Consider the following 15,817-nt stretch of genomic DNA (forward strand, 5'->3'; position numbering starts at 1 on the left):
GGGGTGTCTCTCTCCCCTCCCCGCCAAGGCTCCGGGTCAGGGCAGGGCAACTCCCTCCGGCTCTTACGCCAGGCTGGGGTAGCTGCGGCCGCTGTGACGTAAGGAGGAGTGCGCTTCCTCCAGACCGCCCTCCCGGATTTTCCGGAAAGAAGCCCCATTTGGGTGGCGGGTTTTGTGGAGAGACGTCCGGGAAAACGCGACAGCTTCCTTCAGTGACAGCACGCTGGAGCGGGGCGGGACTTTGGGGGAGGTGGAAGGCAAATCATTCAGGTGGTTTCCCAGGTGGGAAGAAGGGTGGGGGGGGACTTCCATCGTGGTGCCTGGAGACGAACAAGAGAAAAGGTGACAGGGACCTAGTGCAAGAGAGAGGACGCTTTGGCCACGTTTATTGATGAGTTCCTCATATTAACATCAGTCTTGTCTTGTAGAGACAGGGTCTTGCTATATTGCCCAGGCCGGAGTGCAGTGGCGTGATCATAGCTCACTGTAGCCTTAACCTCCTGGGCTCAAGCTATCCTCCCGCTTCAGCCTTCCAAGCAGCTGAGACTAAAGGTGCACACCACCACGCCCAGCTGATTTTATTTTATTTTTTGTAGAGATGGGGTCTTACTATGCTGCCCAGTCTCTGGAACTCCTGGGCTCATACGATCTTCCTGCCTTGGCCTCCCAGATCGCTGAGATTACAAGCATGAGCCACTGTGCTTGGCCCCAGTCACCATAGTCTTAAAAGCAGTAGCAGCAGCTAACATTTATTGAACACTTACTGTTCACAAGGGCTGTTCTGTCAACTTGCCTTTATTTTATTTTATTTTTATTTTATATTTTATTTTAGTTTAGTTTTTGAGATGGAGTTTCACTCTCGTTGCCCAGACTGGAGTGCAGTGGCAGCAGTCTCAGCTCACTGCAAGCTCCACCTCCCGGGTTCAAGCGATTCTCCTGCTGCAGACACCCAAGTAGCTGGGATTACAGGCTAATTTTTGTATTTTTAGTAGAGACGGGGTTTCACCATGTTGGCCAGAGTGGTCTCAAACTCCTGACCTCATGTGATCCACCTGCCTCGGCCTCCCAAAGTGCTGGGGTTACAGGCATGAGGCCTCTATTTTAATTTTCAAACAGACCACCCTGTAAGGGTGGTAGGTAGTATTTTCATCACTTCCATTTTCCAGATGAAGAAACTGAGGCACAGGGCAACTAAACCATTTGTCCAAGTTAACCTGGCTTGTAAGTGGTAGAGGCGAAATTCAAACCCAGAGCTCTGGAGCTTTATCCTGTCTGCCTCCCTTTCAATCTTCGGATGCCCACTTTCTCCACGATGCTGCTTTGCGGTGAAAGTTACTCACTCACCATTTTGCACATGAGGAAATTGAGGCCTAGAGGGCCAAGGATGCTTGGGGATGAAAAGTTTTGATGCCTGTAGGTTGCAAAGCAGGGAATTTCCAGACTGGGCTCCCCCAACCGGCCCTGGCAAATATGAAAGAGACTCCAGGCTCAAGAGGGGAAGAAAGTCTCTTCCTTATCCCCCACCGGTCTAGCATTGGTACAGTCAGAAGGTAGGGGCCTGTCCAGGGAAGGGGTCTAGCGCCTCCTCGTGGTTATAATAATTTAAAAAGAGGGCCCAGCACTTTGGGAGGCTGAGGTGGGCAGATCACCTGAGGTCAGGAGTTCCAGACCAGCCTGACCAACATGGTGAAACCGTCTCTACTAAATACAAAATTAGCTGGGTGTGGTGGCACATACCTGTAATCCCAGCTACTGGGGAGGCTGAGGAAGGAGAATCACTTGAACCTGGGAGGCGGAGGTTGCTGTGAGCAGATTAGCTGGGTGTGGCGGCATGCACCTGTAATCGCAGCTACTAGGGAGGCTGAGGAAGGAGAATCACTTGAACCTGGGAGGCAGAGGTTGCTGTGGGCAGAGATTGCACCATTGGACACTAGCCTGGGCAACCAGAGTGAAACTCTGTCTCCTAAGAATAATAATAATGATAATTTAAAAAGAAACTCCATGACGAGGGCCACGTGTTAGGTGGAGGGGGGAGGGCCCTGCTTACATTCTACTGGGATGGAAGCTAGGGATGGGGTCACAGAGACCTAATCTCATGAAGATGATTTCAGCTAATGATAAGGTAATGGCTGGGAAGCCAGTACATGTTTGTTGAATGAGTTAATGAAAGACACTGTAAGCCTGGCACAGTGGCTTGTGCCTGTAATCCCACCACTTTGGGAGGCTGAGGCAGGTGGATCACTTGAGGCCAGGAGTTTGAGACCAGCCTGGGCAACATGGCGAAACCCTGTCTCTACTGAAAATACAAAAATTTAGCCACGCATGGTGACACCTATAATCCCAGCTACTTGGGAGGCTGAGGCAGGAGAATCGCTTGAACCTGGGAGGCGGAGGTTGCAATGAGCCGAGATGCACCACTGCACTCCAGCCTGGTCCATAGAGCAAAACCAAAAAAAAAAAAAAAAAAAAGACACTATTGTAGTCTATAAGGAGAGGGATGATGGTGGCTTGGATTTGGGTGGTGACCATGGACATGGTGATAAAGGGATGGATTTGGGATAAATGTCAGGTGCAGTCAACAGAGCTTTCAATTATTTATTCATTCAACAGGTATTTAAGGGGCATGCCTATGTGTCAGGTGCTGCATAAGAGAGGGGTCAGTAGTGAACCAAAGAAACACAAATTCTTGAATAGACAATAAAGAAACAATGATGACCGGGTGCCATGGCCCACGTCTGTAATCCCAGTGCTTTGGGAAGCCGAGGTGGGAGGACTGCTTGAGGCCAGGAGTTCAAGACCAGCCTGGGCAACATAGTAAGAGCCCCTCTCTGCAAAAAAATTTAAAATTAGCCAGGCACAGTGGCACAAGCCTGTAGTTCCAGCTACTTGGGAGGCTGAGGTGGGAGGATCACTTGAGCCCAGGAGTTTGAGGCTGCAGTAAGCTATGATCATGCCACTGAACTCCAGCCTGGATGACAGAAGAAAGAGGCTGGGCACAGTGACTCAAGCCTGTAATCCCAGCACTTTGGAAGACCAAGGTGGGCAGATCACTTGAGGTCAGGAGTTTGAGACCAGCCTGGCCAACATGCTGAAACCCTGTCTCTGTGAAAATACAAAAATTACCTGGGCATGGTGGCAGGTGCCAGTAATCCCAGCTGCCTGGGAGGCTGAGGTCAGGGAGAACCTGGGAGGCGGAGCTTGCAGTGAGCCGAGATCCTGCCACTGCACTCCAGCCTGGGTGACAGAATGAGACCCTGTCAAAAAAAAAAAAAAAAAAAAAAAAAAGCCGGGCACAGTGGCCCACACCTGTAATCCCAGCTCTTTGGGAGGCTGAGGCAGGTGGATCACCTGAGGTCAGGAGTTCGAGACCAGCCTGACCAACATGGAGAAACCCCGTCTCTACTAAAAGTGCAAAATTAGCTGGGCGTGGTGATGCATGCCTGTAATCTCAGCTACTTGGGAAGCTGAGACAGGAGAATCGCTTGAACCCAGGAGGCAGAGGTTGTGGTGAGTTGATCACACCACTGCACTCTAGCCTGGGCAATGAGAGTGAAACTCCGTCTCAAAAGAAAAAAAAAAGAAGAAGAAAGAAGCCAGGTGCGGTGGCTCACGCCTGTAATCCCAGCACTTTGGGAGGCTGAGGTGGACGGATCACGAGGTCAGGAGATCGAGACCACGATGAAACCCCGTCTCTACTAAAAATACAAAAAATTAGCCGGGCACGGTGGCGGGCGCCTGTAATCCCAGCTACTCAGGAGGCTGAGGCAGGAGAATGGCGTGAACCCGGGAAGCGGAGATTGCAGTGAGCTGAGATTGCGCCACTGCACTCCAGCCTGGGTGACAGAGTGAGACTCCGTCTCAAAAAAAAAAAGAAAGAAAGAAAGAAAGAAAGAAAGAAACAAAGAGAGAAAGAAAGGAAAGAAAGAAAAAGAAAGAAAGAGAGAGAGAGAAAGGAAGGGAGGGAGGGAGGGAGGGAGAGAAAGGAAGGAAGGAAAAAAATAACTATAAAAAATCAGATTTGTTGGACAAAGATCAGGGCTTAACCTAGGGAGGTGGGTAGAGCTGATGGAATGCGGAAAAGGCTGTGATTTGAAATCAGGGGATTTAGGAAGACCTCATGAGAAGGTAGCGTTTGAGCAAAGACCTGTAGGGGTAAGGGAGCTAGCCATGAAGTTGCTTAAGGTGGAGGACACAGCCCGTGCAAAGGCCCTGGGGCAGGGCCGTATGTTCCTGGCATGTTGGAGGAAGAGTGAAGAGGCCCGTGTGGCTGAAGCACAGTGAAGAGGGGGAGAGAGGGAGGGAACTGGGCAATTCAAGCAGGGTTTTGTGGGCCTTGGGGAGGACTTGGGCTTGTCCCTGGAGGACAGTGGGAGCCGTAGAGAGTTGTGGGCAGAAGAGGGGTGTGCCCTGACTCAGATGCTCACAGGCAACCACTGGTGGTGGCTGCAGGGGGGACAGACTGTGGAGGACGGGGGCTGGAGTCAGAAGACCAGCTGAGTGATGATGGGGCTGGACCAGACAGAGGAGGGGGGGAGAAGTGGGTAAATTCTGGGTGGATTTCAGAGTGTCACTGCCGCTGTCTGCATATGGAGGAAGCTCACCCATCTCATAGTCTAGTTGGCCTGACTCCCCCAGCCCCCCAACTCCCCGTGCCCAGGCCTGTGTCGAGTGGGCAGAAGAAAGAGATGTCAGATTCTGCATGGAAGGCGTGGGGTGGGGCTGGGCTGCAGGTGCTCCCCCAGCTCCCCCCCGCCCCATGGCTCCTCCTCCTCCACCCCCTCTCAGGGCGACAGTTACAGGCAAAGAAGAGGAAGTGGTAGCACTAGCTGTCGCTCCACAGGCGAGCAGGGCAGGCGTGCGGGCGGGTGGGTGGTGGAGGCCGCGAGGGTGCACGGCCGGCCCTGGGCAGGTGGCAGCCATGGAGCTGTGGCGTCAGTGCACCCACTGGCTCATCCAGTGCCGGGTGCTGCCGCCCAGCCACCGTGTGACCTGGGATGGGGCTCAGGTGTGTGAACTGGCCCAGGCCCTCCGGGATGGTGTCCTTCTGTGTCAGCTGCTTAACAACCTGCTACCCCATGCCATCAACCTGCGTGAGGTCAACCTGCGCCCCCAGATGTCCCAGGTGAGCCCTCCGCGGGCAGGTGTGCTGAGGGTTGGAGACGGGGGTCCTCCCCGGGGCTGATAGTGGAGGGGTTGACGTGCTCCACCTCTGGGCCTGCAAAGGAGAGGGAATATGCTTACAGGTCCAGGGCTGGCCCAGGGGGTGGTCACAATCTGAGATTCTGGGGTGGCCTCCCCAAGCTTAACAGGCCCCCTGTGTGGGTTCACGGGCTCTGAGTTGGCCCACATCTGGGCTCAGAACTGGCAAACTAGGGGTTAACTCTCTCAAGCCCCAGGCTGCCTCCACTGTGGTTCATGCCCCCAAATGGGACCAACCAGAGGTCTCGGGGGAGCTCCCCAGAACCCCCAGGGTGGCCATTGGGTTACCTGAGGCTGTGGACTCCTTTGACCCCCAGAGTCTGGATGTAGGGGAGGAGCCTCCGCCAACATCTTCCCCCGCATGCGTCTCCTCCTCCCGGGCCCTGGGCCCCTTCCTTCCCCTTACATCTTCCTTCCCCTTGGCTTCCTGCCTGGGCCTGGGGCAGGTGGGGGGCTGCAGCCCCAGGGATCTGAGCTTCCTCCCTGGATCCATCTCAGAGGAGATAGTAAGGCAGGGCCCAGTCCTGGGCTCAGAGAGTGGGTCCTGAGGTCCTGGTGCTTGGAAGAGCTGCATTTTCTCGGCAGGGATTTCTGCAGGGGCCCAGGCTGGAGGGGTGGTGGCGGATTTGACTGTGGCTGTATGAGACTGGCTCAGGAAATATATTCAAATCCCTATTTGAATGTGGTTGGGTGGGCGTGTGATGTGGCTGCATTATGTTTCTGTAGCATCGTGTCTGGTTCCCCAGGGCTGCTGGGTGGGAACGGGGGACGGGGCAAGGCTGGTGGAGTTCCATCTCCTCTAGAATGAAAGGAGATACAGCCCTATCCTGGGGCCTGGGGGACACAGTCCTGCCTTGAGGTCTGAGGGGACAGCTCCCATCTGGTCCTCAGGCTGGCCCTGCAGATGAGGAGCTGGGAGGATAAGTTAATGGAGATGGGCCCATGGGGGTTCCTGGCGGGTGGTTTTCAGGGGCAGGGCGATTGGTGAAAGACATCCATGGACCTTTACTCCTTCTGTTTATTTTATTTTATTTATTTTTATTCTTTTTGAGACGGAGTCTCACTCTGTCACCCAGGCTGGAGTGCAGTGGCACGATCTCGGCTCACTGCAAGCTCCGCCTCCCAGGTTCAAGCCATTCTCCTGCCTCAGCCTCCCGAGTAGCTGGGATTACAGGCGCCCGCCACCATGCCTGGCTAATTTTTTGTATTTTTAGTAGAGACGGGTTTTCACCGTGTTAGCCAGGATGGTCTCGATCTCCCGACCTCATGATCTGCCCATCTCGGCCTCCCAAAGTGCTGGGATTACAGGCATGAGCCACCGTGCCCGGCCTTTTTTTTTTTTTTTTTTTTTTTAAAGACAGGGTCTCACTCTTTCGCTCGGGCTGGAGTGCAGTGGTGCGATCTCAGCTCACTGCAACCTTAGCCTCTCAGGATCAAGCAATTCTCCTGCCTCAGCCTCCTGAGTAGCTGGGATTACAGGCGCACACCACCACACCCGGCTAATTTTTGTATTTTTAGTAGAGACAGGGTTTCACCATGTTGGCCAGGCTAGTCTTGAACTCCTGATCTCAAATGATCCACCCACCTCGGCCTTCCAAAGTGCTGGGATTACAGGTGTGAGCCACTGTGCCCGGCTGCTCCTTCTGTTTTTTTTTATTTTATGTTTTATTTTTTGAGACAGAGTCTTGCTCTGTTGCCCAGGCTGGAATGCGGTGGTGCAATCTTGGCTCACTGCAACCTCCACCTCCCGGGTTCAAGCGGTTCTCCTGCCCCAGCCTCCCGAGTAGCTGAGATTACAGGCACGCATCACCATGCCTGCCTAATTTTTTTTTTTTTTTTTTTGTATTTTTAGTAGAGATGGGGTTTTGCCATGTTGACCAAGCTGGCCTCGAACTCCTGACCTCAGGTGATCTGCCCACCTAGGCCTCTCAAAATGCTGGGATTACAGGCATGAGCCACCGTGCCTGGCCCTTCTGTTTCTTTAGTGCCAGGGGATTACATTGTCCTCAGCTGGGACAGGGCTTCCCGAAAGGAGAAGGCACTCCCCCGACCAACCTAAGCATCCATCCTCCGGCCACAGCCCATCCCAGCTTTGCCTACGTTTGCTTAATCTTCTGGTTTCTAGGGCATGAGGAAGTAGTCATGGGATCTGTTAGGCCCCATCTGTTAGACCTGGCAGGGAGTCAAGGTCTCTGTGATGCTTCAATAGCAGCTAACGGGAAAGTGGATAGACTTAAGGATGAACTCCCATTCCTGTGTGTGTCTTAGCTAAAGCTAGTTTTTGGATGAAGGGTGAGGGTGCATGATGCTAATCCCTGGGAGAGCAGCTGCACTCCAAATACAGTCCTAATCCTCTGTAACAGGGAACAACGGGAACCCAGATGGGGTCAGGCTTTATGCAAGAGGGGACATTTGTGCTGGGGTTTTGAAGAGTAAATAGGAGCTTTTCTTATTGTTCTGGCTTCCTGTGCCCAGCTGTATCAGGCTCCAGGCTGGGCAGGGGTGTACCCAGACCCTTTCCCTCTGGGAGGGGGCACATTCCTGCCCCTACCCATTTTGTTGCCCTTTGAAGCCCGGCCGTGTGTCTGGTATGTAGTGGGGACGTGTGAGGGAAGGTAAAAGGTCTTGAGAAGAAGCCAGAGGAAGCTGCCACAGGAACGACTTTTCTGGGTTTCTGGGTGCCTAACTGTCCACAGATTGAAGCAGAGCTGTGAATGCCCCATGGGATGTGAAAGGGTAGAGGGAAAAAGGAAAGGTGCTTCTGCGGAGGGAATGGCATAAATAAAGGTGTGCAGGCTGGAATGAGAATTCTTCCCAGTTTCTGTCGTTTCTCTTCAGAGTCCTTCTCTTTTTTCTCAGTTGTTTCTTGGGAAGAGGGTGGAAAGAACATATTCATCCATCCGTTCATCCACCCACCCACTCATTCATCCACTGATCTATCTCTCCAGTTATCCATCCATCTACCCATCCATCCATCCATCCATTTATCCATCCATCCATCCATCCATCCATCCATTTATCCATCTATCTGCTCATCCATTCATCCATCCACTCATCTATCCACTCATCTATCCATCTATCCATCCATCCTTCCACTCATCCATCCATCTGCTCATCCATTCATCCATCCACTCATCTATCCATCCATCCATCCATCCATCCACTCATCCATCCATTCATTCGCCCATCCATCCATCCATTCATCCACCCATCCCCCCACCCATCCATCCATTCATCCATCCACTCATCCATCCATCCATCCATCCATCCATCCATCCACTCATCCATCCATTCATCCACCCATCCATTCATCCATTCATCCACCCATCCCCCCACCCATCCATCCATCCATTCATCCATCCACTCATCTATCCATCCATCCTCTCATCCATCCATCCATCCATCCATTCAACCACCCACTCATTCACCCACTCATCCGTCCATCCACTCATCCATCCACCCATCCATTCATCCACTCATTTATCCATCTATCAAGCTATCCATCCATCTACTTTTCCATCCATCTATCCACCCATCCGCCCACCCACCCATTCACCCATCCACCCACCCATCTATCCATGGATCCATCCACTAATCTATCTATCTATTTTATTTATTTATTTATTTATTTATTTATTTTACAGAGTCTCACTCTGTCGCCCAGGCTGGAGAGCAGGGGCGTGATCTTGGCTCACTGCAACCTCTGCTTCCTAGGTTCAAGCAATTCTCCTGCCTCAGCCTCCCGAGTAGCCGGGACTACAGGCACCTGCCACCATGCCCGGCTAAGTTTATATTTTTAGTAGAGATGGGGTTTCACCATATTGGCCAGGCCGGTCTTGAATCCTGACCTTATGATCCGCTCGCCTCAGCCTTCCAAAGTGCTGGGATTACAGGTGTGAGCCACTACACCCGGACCATCCATTCATCTATCTATCATCCACCCACCCACCCACCCATCCATCCATCTACTCATCCATCCATCCATCCATCCATCCATCCACCCCATCCATCCATCCACTCATCCACCCATCTACTCATCTATCCATCCATCTACCCATCCATCCATTCATTCATCCATCCATTTATCTGTTTAATCATCCATCCATCCATCCATCATCCATTCATTTATCCATCCATTTATCTGTTTAACCATCCATCCATCCATCCATCCATCCATCCATCCATCCAACAATGACAAGGTCTGCCAGGCCCTGTTCTTGGTGCTGGGGACAGTGGGAATACCACACACACACAAAAACCCCTGTTGTTGAGGAGCCTGCATTCTAGTGGGGGAGGCTGACAGTGAGGAAATAAGACAATGTATAAGTCATCAGGAGGTGGTATGTACTGCTCTGGAGAAAACAAAGTGGAACAGGGTATGCGGGGGGCACTTTGATGAGGAGGGCTAGTGGTAAGGTGACATTGGAGAAGAGACCTGGGGAAAATTAAGGAATGAACCATGTGGATCTGGGGAAATGGTGTTCCAGACAGTGCTTACTGCCAGTGCAAAGGCCCTGAGGTAGAAGCCAGTCAGTGCCTGTATGTTCAGGGCAGTGACTGGCCCAGCTGGTGGGAATGGTGCAGGAGGTCAGGTTGGATGAATCTCCAAGTGGCTAGTCCCCTTGAGATCTGAGGCCCAGGGAGAGAATGATACCATCATGAGAAGCCACAGCTATACCGAGACACCCAACTCTCAATTATGAATTTTTTTTTTTAAATGAGACAGAGCCTTGCTGTCTCCCAGGCTGGAGTGCAGTGGCCCAGTCCCAACTCACTGCAGTCTCCACCTCCCAGGTTCAAGCAATTCTCCTGCATCAGCCTCCTGAGTAGCTGAGATTACAGGCGCCCGCCACCACGCCTGGCTAATTTCTGTTGCCCAGGCTGGAGTGCACTGGCATGATCTTGGCTCACTGCAACCTCCTCCTCCTGGGTTCAAGCGATTATCCTGTCTCAGCCTCCTGAGTAGCTGGGGCTACAGATGCATGCCACCATGCCTGGCTAATTTCTGTATTTTTAGTAGAGACAGGGTTTCAGCATGTTGGCCAGGCTGGTCTCGAACTCCTGACCTCAAGTGACCCACATGCCTCGGCCTCCCAAAGTGCTAGGATTACAGGCATAAGCCACCATGCCCACCCACCACTGTGCTCTTGAAGTCCAAAATCTGGGCTGCAGAGATGGAACTTGAAGGCCAAGAGACTGGAGAGGAAAGAACAGATTGTTGGAAAGATCCACCAGGACATGGGAGCTGGTTAGACCTAGGATGTGGGCAGCTGCTGGGGCCAAGATGATGTTAAGGTCCCCAGCCCCAGTGAATAGTGGGGAGAGGGTGGGACAGTTAGAGTAGGGGGTGGACTGGGGACTGGGTTGGGTGGTGGCTTTGGAGAGCCACACCTGGGTTCAAATTCTGGTACCACCACTTCCTGGTTTCACCTCTCTGAGCTTCAGTTTCTCCATCTGTGAAACATAGATAAAAATGGCACCTTTTAAGGCTGGGCCGTGGCTCACGCCTGTGGTCCCAGCTACCCGAGAGGCTAAGTGGGGAGGATCACTTAAGCCTGGGCTGCAGTGAGCTGTGATGGCACCACTGCATTCCAGCCTGGGCAACAGAGAGAGACTTTGTCTCAAAAAAACAAAACAAAACAAAACCCTATTTTGCCTGTGTGTGGTGGCTCATGCCTGTAATCCCAGCGCTTGGGATTATTGGGAGAATTGCTTGAGTTCAGGAGTTCAAAGCCTGGTAACATAGTGAGACCCCGTCTCTACTTTTTTTTTTTCTTAAGAGACAGAGTTTTGCTCTGTCGGTCAGGCTGGAGTGCAGTGGTATGATCACAGCTCACTGCAGCCTCGAACTCCTGGGCTCAAGCAGCCGTCCTGCCTCAACCTCCCGAGTAGCTGGGACTACAGGTGTGCACCAGCATACCTGGGTGATTTTTTTGTTTGTCTGTCTGTTTTTTGAGACAGGGTCTCAATCTGTCACCCAGGCTGGAGTGCAGTGGTATAATCACAGCTCACTGCAGCCTCAAACTCTTGGGCTCAAGCAGTCCTCCTGCCTCAGCCTCCTGAGTAGCTGGGACTACGGGTGTGCACCAGCAATATCTGCCTAATTTTTTATTTTTTGTAGAGATGGGGTTTTGCTACGATGCCCAGGCTGGTCTTGAACTCCTGGCCTCAAGCAATTCCTCCTGCCTTGGCTTTCCAAAGTGCTGGGATTACAGGCATGAGCCACTGCACCCGGCCAGAATAGAGGTTCTTATCTCCATCCTCCCATAACAGGAAAGATGACACATGCCACCCACTGCTCTATGCTTGCTTTCCTCACTAATCACCTTGGCAGTCTTTCCAAGTCAGTCTGTAGAGTGACTATTATTCTTTATAACATGACTGCGTATTCCATTTATTTTAAGAAAGACTTACATTTTGCTCTCCCTGTGCTAGACATTAGTCTAAACCAGGGAGGGGCCTGGCTGGATGCAGTGGTTCAGGCCTGTAATCCCAGCACTTTGGGAGGCCGAGGCGGGAGGATTGCTTGAGTACAGGAGTTAGAGGCCAGCCTGGGCAACAGAGTGTGACCTCGTCTCTATAAAAATGAAAAATAAAAATAAAATAAAGCTGGGGGCTGGGTGCGGTGGCTCATGCCTGTAATCCTAGCACTTTGGGAGGCCGAGGCAGGCGGATCACCTGAGGTCAGGAGTTCGAGACCAGCCTGGCTAACACGGTGAAACCCCGTCTCTACTAAAAATACAAAACTTAGCTCAGTGTGGTGGTGTGTGCCTGTAATCCCAGTAACTATGGAGGCTGAGGCAGGAGAATCACTTGAACCCGGAAGGCAGAGGTTGCAGTGAGCCGAGATCACACCACTACACTCCAGCCTGGGCAACAGAGACTCCATGTCAAAAATAAAATAATAAAATAAAATAAAAGTAAAGTGGGGGGGAATAATTTCCCTATTCTACAATTGTAGCTTCTTTTTTTTTTTTGAGACAAGGTTTTGCTTTGTCCCCCAGGGTGTAGCACAGTGGTACAATGGTTCAATCAGGGCTCACTGCATTCTCAATCTCCCAGGCCCAAGTGATCCTCCTACTTCAGCCTCCCAAGTAACTGGGACTACAGGCACATGCTACCACGCCTAAGATTTTTAAATTTTTAAAAACATTTTTAATTTTTGTGGGTACATAGTAGATCTATATTTATGGGGTACATGAGCTATTTTGATACAGGCATGCAATGTGAAATAAGCACATCATGAAAAATGTTTTCTTTTAATTAATTAATTATTTTTGAGATGGAGTTTTGCTCTTGTTGCCCAGGATGGAGTGCAGTGGTGCGATCTTGGCTCACCACAACCTCTGCCTCCCAGGTTCAAGCGACTCTCCTCCCTCAGCCTCCCAAGTAGATGGAATTACAGGCGCCCACCATCACGCCCAGCTAATTTTGTATTTTTAGGGGAGATGGGGTTTCACCATATTGAAACCCCATCCGCTCGCCTCGGCCTCCCAGAGTGCTGGGATTACAGGTGTGAGCCACCGTGCCTGGCCCAATTACAGCTTCTAAAAAATAATAATAGGCCAGGCACGGTGACTCACACCTGTAATCCCAGCACTCTGGGAGGCCGAGGTGGGCGGATCATGAGGTCAGGAGATTGAAACCATCCTGGCTGACACAGTGAAACCCCGTCTCTACTAAAAATACAAAAAATTAGCCGGGCGTGGTGGCGGGCGCCTGTAGTCCCAGCTACTCGGGAGGCTGAGGCAGGAGAATGGCGTGAACCCGGGAGGCGGGGCTTGCAGTGAGCCGAGATCGCGCCACTGCACTCCAGCCTGGGTGACAGAGCGAGACTCCATCTTAAAAAAAAAAAAAAAATAATAATAATAATAGCCTCATCCATGAATCATTTTCCAGCTCCTCTGCTGTGTGATCTTGGGCACATTAGTAAACCTCTCCGTTTCCTGGTTTCTCATTTGTAAAATGAGGATGCTAAATCCCTATTTACAGCATCGTTGTGGGGGATAAGTGTATTATTATAAAGAACCTAGAAAAGTAGCTGCATATACAGTTGTGTGTTGCTTAATAAAAAGAATCTGTTCTGAGAAATGCATAGTTAGATGATTTCATAGTTGTGTGAACATCACAGAGTACATTTACATAAACCTAGAGGGTACAGCGTACTGCACACCTGGGCTATATGGTATAACCTATTGCTCCTAGCTACAAACCTGTACAGCATGGGACTGGACTGAATACTTACCATTGCATTACAAGATTTCTTTTCTTTTCCTTTTCTTTTCTTTTTTTTTTTTTTTTTTGAGACAGTTTCACTCTATTCCCCAGGCTGGAGTGCAATGACGTGATCTCAGCTCACTGGAACCTCCACCTCCTGGGTTCAAGAGATTCTCCTGCCTCAGCCTCCCGAGTAGCTGGGATTACAGGCATGTGCCACCACATCTGGCTAATTTTTTTGTATTTTTAGTAGAGACAGGGTTTCACCATGTTGGCCAGGCTGGTCTTGAACTCCTGACCTCAGGTGATCTGCCCACCTCAGCCTCCCAAAGTGCTGGGATTACAGGTGTGAGCCACCATGCCCAGGCGATTTCTTATCATTTATTCCATATTTTATACAAAGATTTCTTATCTTTCTTTTGAGACAGAGTCTCACTCTGTCACCCAGGCTGGAGTGCATTGGCATGATCTCTGCTCACTGCAACCTCCACTTCTTGGGTTCAAGTGATCCTCCTGCTTCAGCCTCCTGAGCAGCTGGGACTACAGGTGCACACCACCAAGCCCACCATTTTTTAAAGTAGAGATGGGGGTCTCACCATGTTGCCCAGGCTGGTCTCAAACTCCTGGCCTCAAGAGATCCTCCCACCTCGGCCTCCCAAAGTGCTGGGATGATAATTGTGAATCATCGTGCTCCACCCAGTCCTTGTGTTTTTATTTTTCAAATTTTAAGACGTTTTATTTTGTCAACCGAAGTGCTAGCCAATCTTTGTGTTTTTGATAGATATTGCCAAATTGTTATCCGTCTAGGATTGTTTCCATATGAATTATTTCAATTATACCACCACATGCCAGCCAGACAGAGGACTGGCTTCTCTGCCGCCTCCCCGGCAGACGGTTCTGTTGCCAAGATTCTGGAGTTTTGCCAGCTGGATGGGAAATCAGTGGAGCTCATTAAGGCTCAATTTACATTTTCTCTTATTCTGAGTGAAGCTGAGCCTCTTTCCTTATGTTTAAGAGCTATTTATATTTTCTTCCTGTGATATAATCTCTGTTCCTATCACTTGCTTACTATTGTTGCCCTTTCTAGAACTACTGACCTTTTCTCTTATTGATTTTTTTTTTTTTTTTTTTTTGAGGCTGAGTCTTTCTCTGTTGCACAGGCTGCAGTGTAGTGGTGCGATCTCAGCTCGCTGCAACCTCCGCCTCCCAAGTTCAAGTGATTCTCATGCCTCAGCCTCACAAGTAGCTGGGATTACAGGCGTGCGCCAAGGTGCCCAGCTAATTTTTGTATTTTTAGTAGAGACAGGGTTTTGCCATGTTGGCCTGGCTGGTCTCAAACTCCTGACCTCGAGTGATCTGCCCGTCTTGGCCTCCCAAAGTGCCGGGATTACAGGCATCTCTTACTGATTTTTAGGAGCTCTTTATATATAGGTTGACTTAAATTGCAAGTCAGGTATTTGCTAGCTTTGTGGTCTTGGAGAAAAAAAATAATTACTTAACCTATTGGATCCCTGATTGTCTTATCTATAAAATAGGAAATCTATAAAATGAGAATGTTGGCCGTGCACATGGCTCACGCTTGTAATCCCAGCACTTTGGGAGGCTGAGGTGGGTGGATCACCTGAGGTCAGGAGTTCAAGACCAGCCTGTCCAACATGGCGAAACCCCGACTCTACTACAAAACAATAATTAGCCGGGTGTGGTGGTGGGCACCTGTAATCCCAGCTACTTGGAGGCTGAGGCAGAAGAATCCCTTGAACCTAGGAGGCGGAGGGTGTAGTGAGCCAAGATTGCACCACTGCACTCCAGCCTAGGCAACAGAGTGAGACTCCATCTGAAATAAATAAATAAATAAAATAAAAATAAAATAAAATAAAATGGAAATGTTGACAGTACCTTTATTTCAGAGTTGTGTAAGGATTAAACATGATAAGGTAAATGAAATTCCCAGCATGGCAATTAACATATAGCGAGTGCTAAATGAATGAGAGTCATTATTTTTGTTAATTCATTTCCATTCAGTCCGAGCTGCCTGTAGGCAATGGTATATAAGTCAGGGTATGTGTATGTTAACTGCTGTAACAAATTGCATCATTTTGCCAGGCACAATGGCTCACGCCTATAATCCCAACACTTTGGGAAGCCAAGGCAGGCTAATCGCTTGAGGCCAGGAGTTCGAGACTAGCCTGGGCAATATACAAGATCTCCATCTCTACAAAAAATATATATATATTAGCAGAGCATGGTGGCATGTGCCTATGGTCCCAGCTACCTAGGAGGCTGAGGCAGGAGGATCGCTTGAGCCCAGGAATTGGAGGCTGCACTGAGCTATGATCATGCCACTGCAGTCCAGCCTGGGTGACAGAGTGAGATCCTGTCTTGGAAGAAAAAAAAAAAAAAA

At 50.4% G+C, this 15,817-nt stretch overlaps 1 protein-coding gene across 1 annotated transcript in view; it reads left to right on the forward strand.

The window, feature by feature from the left end:
* Window positions 1-4,797: 4,797 nt before the first annotated feature.
* Window positions 4,798-15,817, forward strand: part of VAV1 (vav guanine nucleotide exchange factor 1) — an 82,231-nt gene continuing 71,211 nt past the window's right edge. Inside the window, exon 1 of the mRNA XM_024237031.2 lies at window positions 4,798-5,122. Within this exon, the coding sequence (XP_024092799.1) occupies window positions 4,919-5,122 (204 nt within the window). The 5' untranslated portion in view covers window positions 4,798-4,918. The remainder of the gene's footprint in view (window positions 5,123-15,817) is intronic.

Source organism: Pongo abelii, chromosome 20 (genome assembly GCF_028885655.2).
Source record: "Pongo abelii isolate AG06213 chromosome 20, NHGRI_mPonAbe1-v2.0_pri, whole genome shotgun sequence".
Classification (NCBI taxonomy): domain Eukaryota; kingdom Metazoa; phylum Chordata; class Mammalia; order Primates; family Hominidae; genus Pongo; species Pongo abelii.